General features: G+C 36.3%; 1 protein-coding gene across 2 annotated transcripts in view; it reads right to left on the reverse strand.

Moving 5' to 3' along the window:
* Positions 1–2,666: 2,666 nt before the first annotated feature.
* Positions 2,667–5,000, reverse strand: part of LOC125047053 (transcription initiation factor TFIID subunit 11-like) — an 11,307-nt gene continuing 8,973 nt past the window's right edge. For both annotated transcript variants that reach the window (XM_047645100.1, XM_047645101.1), the window contains exons 5-6: positions 4,670–4,766; positions 2,667–3,136 (exon numbers count right to left, since the gene is read on the reverse strand). In XM_047645100.1, coding sequence (XP_047501056.1) covers positions 2,997–3,136; positions 4,670–4,766 — 237 coding nt within the window. In that variant the 3' untranslated portion in view covers positions 2,667–2,996. The remainder of the gene's footprint in view (positions 3,137–4,669; positions 4,767–5,000) is intronic.

Below are 5,000 nucleotides of genomic sequence, written 5' to 3' on the forward strand. Positions count from 1 at the left end.
TGGTCCCGCCAAATTGTACCCCATAATCCAGAGCAAGGATCTGTTACTAAAGGCATCAAGACAAGATTCCAAAGCACAAGATAGCATCCAGGTTTCACTACCATATAGTAAAACTGGTAGTATCAGGGCCCTGAAGACACGTAGCTTAGTCCTTCTGCACAGATACCGGCATCTCCAAATATTCTTGTCGAGAGATTTTATGACCCCTGCTGCCAGACCAATCTGTCTACTGACTTCCTGGTCTAACAGCTCGGGAGTCATGAACTGCACTACCGAGGTATATAAAACTCTCTGTGACTTCGATGTTTTCACTGCAAGCATGTACCGACTGAATAGTAGGCCCCCAAAATCCTAGATCTTGGTCGTGGTCCAGGAGATCTCGAGTCCCAGGGGCTTCACTTCATGGCTAAATGCATCAAGAGCCACTACTAGGGTTTCCAGAGATTAAGATAAAATAGCAACATCATTACCAAAGTCAAGGTCTGTAACCTTAATATTGCCCAGAGTTGCTCCAGAGTGACTGAACAGTAGCTCTACCCAGCATCCAGTCCATGCAAATGTTGAAAAGTGTTGGTACAGCCTTGCCTCACACCTGAACTAACAAGGAAGAAGTTCAACAGGCCCCCACCACACATTACAGCATTTTCAGTGCCTGTATACAAGTTTGCTATTAATCCAATAATCCTTGTTGGAATTCCTCCTAGTCTCAGGATCTCCCAGAGTGATTCGTGATGTACGGTATCAAACGCCTTCTTGAGGTTGATGTAAGCTTTGAGCAGCCCACATTCAAACTCACTACAATGACTCGAAGTGCCAGGATACAGTCTATTGTGGACTTACCAGGTGTGAATCCAGATTGCTCTGGCATCTGATGCCTCAGCAGGTGGTCTCTGATACATCTCAGTAGGATGTGTGCGAGTACTTTGCCTGGTATACTGAGTAGTGTAATGCCTCGGTGATTGCTGCAGTCCCACTGATCCCCATTCCCCTTCCAGAGAGGGATGACCACACCTCTCAGCAGGTCAGGGGGAATGGTACCAGTCTGCCTGATGGCAGACAGGACAGCATGCAAGCCCCTGAGATTATCTGGTCACTTGTTGAGTGGACTGCAGTGAGGAGGGCTTGGAGTTCAGCTTTCTCACTTACTAGGAAATGGCTTTCTACCTCCTCTGCAAGATTCCTGATAAATTGTTCTTTATCCCTTGCCAGCAGTGACCTAGTCCTGCGCACCAGGGAACAGTGCAAGTTGCAATCCCCTGACTATCGAGCTGCACAACAAGCATTTGTGGCTTCCAGTGTCTCCTGTGAGATGAAATTCTGTCTTGCTCATGGGCATTCACCAAACGATTCTTGGTCTGCATCAAGCGTTCCACGTTTGAAGCCCAGAGTAGCCACAACTAATCTATGATCAGTTCCACAGAACTCGGCACTCTGATATACCCTGCAATTCTGGAGGATCCTCCATTGAGTGCTGACAAGGATGTGATTGATCTCCTTGGCTACACGACCCACATCACTGTACCAAGTCCAATGCTGACCATGCCCCTCTTCCTGTTGGTAATCACCCCTAGCATTTTAAAGACCTTTCCATTTATATGATCATTTGGGTTTAGGTTCCAGTTATTCTAAGATATTTTTATAATGGTATAATGGACATTTTTTATTCTCACCAAACCTGACTACATGGCACTTGGTGTTGAATTTAATTTTCAAAATACAACTCAAGATGAATAAGTTCTCAATGTCCCTTTGGAGGCACAGACATAAGATGTCGTCTGTTATCATTTTTTTTTTTTTTTTTTTTGTAATTTTGTGTCGTCTGCAAACATTCAGCCAACTACTTGGCCTTATGTTTTATTTTAAATCATTGACGAAAATAGTAAACATAATTGTCACCAACACTGATTCTTGAGGTACTCCGCCAATTACTCGTCGCCATGTAGAGTGCTTCTATCTAATGGTGCTCATCTGTCTTTCGTAAAGGAAGTCTTTCATCCATTCAAGGAGTTTGCCCTTCACTCCACCCATAATTATTCATACCCCCCCCCCCACCCCAGCTAACTCCCAGATGTGGTATTTGGTATGAGACTGGGCCTCCTGTTGTCAATGGTTTCATATAAACATCTGTCATCATTGGATTAATATAAACATATTTAGTGAAAATTAAAGTATACAGGGTAATAAATAATTTGCTTGGCAATATCTTTATTTCATTTCAATAAATGGACTTATAAAAAAGTTCAAATATTTGTACATATTTATTTCATATGCATCATTCTTGTTTTCAGTCATATTTCCTTAAATTGAAATAATTTAAGAATTAACCAGATGCCACCAGAAAAATGAATATGGGGAAAATGCTGTGCTCATTTTTTAAATTTTTGTGAAATGTCTCTGCATACATGGTAGTGCTTAGCCAACAAAGGAATTAATTATTAGACCTTGTGAACTTACCTAATTTCACCAATCCTTGAATTGGCAAGAAAAACGTATTTTTTACTAGTGCTATGAATATCGATGGTGTTATTTTCAAAATAGAAATTATAACTACTATAATGTTATAAACATTAATAACAGCAAAATAAGATGACATAAAATATTTTTGTAAATGAAGGAAAAGGGTAAATAGGCAAGACAGGCAGTACTTGTAATTGGGTCATTGGTGACTTGATACAAGTGTAGCCATCTGTGTGTAAAAACAATTAATAAAGTAAACTCACAGTGGGCATGACATGGACGTACATGCCATGCCTGCCTACATTGGGTTAATCTATATTTCATTATCATCTTTCACCTTACCTATAAACCACTATAACATTGAGAACTACTAATGAATATTCCCTCACAGACCTAGTTATTATTTCGATATCAATAACTGAGTCGAACTTTTATTTTCTTTAATTCTTCTGAAACTGACAGTCAGCTCAAACTATATAGGGTCTTTTCTGGTATATTTTTCTTTGTATGGTTCGCATAAAAATTTGTTTTTTTGACACTCAAATTCTGAACAATGGCCTTTGCTGTTTCATGGTTGGAATGTGCTGCCCTGGGCGACGTCTTACCCGACGCACAGCTTCTCGTAGGTGCTTGGGTTGTACTGGGCCAGATTCTCCTTCAGTTTCCATTACATCTAAAGCTGTAATAATAAAAAAAATGTTATATTAAACAATTGGCAAATTTATATAATAGCTTGATCTGAGGTGTTTATTTCTCATATAAGTAGAGAAATAAAAAATATTGTTTTAATTGTTATTATTATTATTTTCTTACTTTACTTTTAAGAACAGTGGTTCCTAACTGGTGGGTTGTGACCCCAAGGAGATTGTGGAGAGTTAGCATGGGGGAAACAGGGCCATGGGGGAAATATTGTTGCCCAATGTATTAGGTGTTTCTCAGTCTTCATACTAAGAATATACTATAAATACATATCTTCAAGGAATATTGCATTATGAGTAAATAGATAAAGATCACTGAATAATTTCCTCCCCTAGTCCAAAAATATGTAGCCAGAAAAATCACAGACAGAATTGATGTCTAGGAGTCACACTTGTCTGAGGTTTGAGAAAGGAGCCACATGTGAAAAAGAGTTGGGAACCACTTTTTTGGATATACAATAATGGTTTATAACATGTGCTTTGGATATTTTTAAAAAACAAAAAAATAATTTTCTAAGAGTTTTCATGGCAGATATTAATTTATTGCTACCTTGTTCTCTGACACACAACACTAAGACCCTGATATTCCAGATCCCACCTCTCTCATCCATGCCATAATCATCACAACAAAGATGACACATGCCAATTATTGTTTTGGTGAAAAAGAAGAAATAAAAGATAGGGAGATAATTACTAAAGATAAATCAATAAAGAAGTCCTCAGCACTTATATTTTTCTTTGTTTTTTTATGGAATTGCCAAAAAATATGTTGTTCTTTATATTAATAATTAATTAAGCATTAATTTTGTTTTATAGCCTAAGAGTTTTGCTGTTAATATTTTAAAACTTAAAATAATTCTACAAATAAAAAGGATATGTACAAAACATACAATACTATTTTACAGAATAATGCAGCTTAAAAAAGTCCATATATGCCATGAGTTATTCCAATTTCCTCAGATTCAGTACACACCAAATCCATATCTAATTTCACTAAGACTGTAACAACACTTGCTACTGGGAAGATATTAGTATCTATCATATTTAACCCTAAAAAAGTAGACGCTGTTGTCATATGTAAAGCTTGAGTGAATCTTCAAACAATTTTATTAGTATTGTTGCATAATTATTATTATAATTACGAATATTATTATAATTATTATTATTATTATTATCATTATTATTATTATTATCATTATTATTACTATTATTATCATAATTATTATTATTATCATTATTATTATTATTACTATTACTATTACTATTACTAATATTAATATTATTACTATTATCATCAACATCATCATCATTATCATTACCATCATCATTATCATTAATACTCGGAAAAAAATTGAGGAAGAAAAATATACCTATATTACATACTGGCTATGATCAAACTTGTAAAGTAAAAAATGGCTAAAAACTTTATTAGCAATAGCTTTCCTATCATTATATTTTACCAAAATTTACAACTTAAATGCATGTACAAAGAAAAATATATACTTGTGTCTTACCTTCTTCTAAAACCTCTCCAACGAAGACCTTTGCAATACCAGACATGGCAATAACTACATTCTGTGACACAGAACAGCCAGTGATAGTCTGCATAACCTGAAAGTTGGAGAGGTAATGCTATTGTTAAAGTTTAACCACATGCCGCCGGGGAAAATGCTGTGCTCATTTCTTATATTTCTGTGAAATGTCTCTGTACATAGATGGCTCTACTAGTGATTAGCCACAAAGGAGTCAATTAGTAGACCTTGTGATCTTACCTGATTTCACCTTTCCTTGAATTGGCGGGAAAAATGTATATTTTACTAGTGCTATGAATATTGATGGTCTTAT

The sequence above is a fragment of the Penaeus chinensis genome, chromosome 40 (assembly GCF_019202785.1).
Source record: "Penaeus chinensis breed Huanghai No. 1 chromosome 40, ASM1920278v2, whole genome shotgun sequence".
Classification (NCBI taxonomy): Eukaryota; Metazoa; Arthropoda; class Malacostraca; order Decapoda; family Penaeidae; genus Penaeus; species Penaeus chinensis.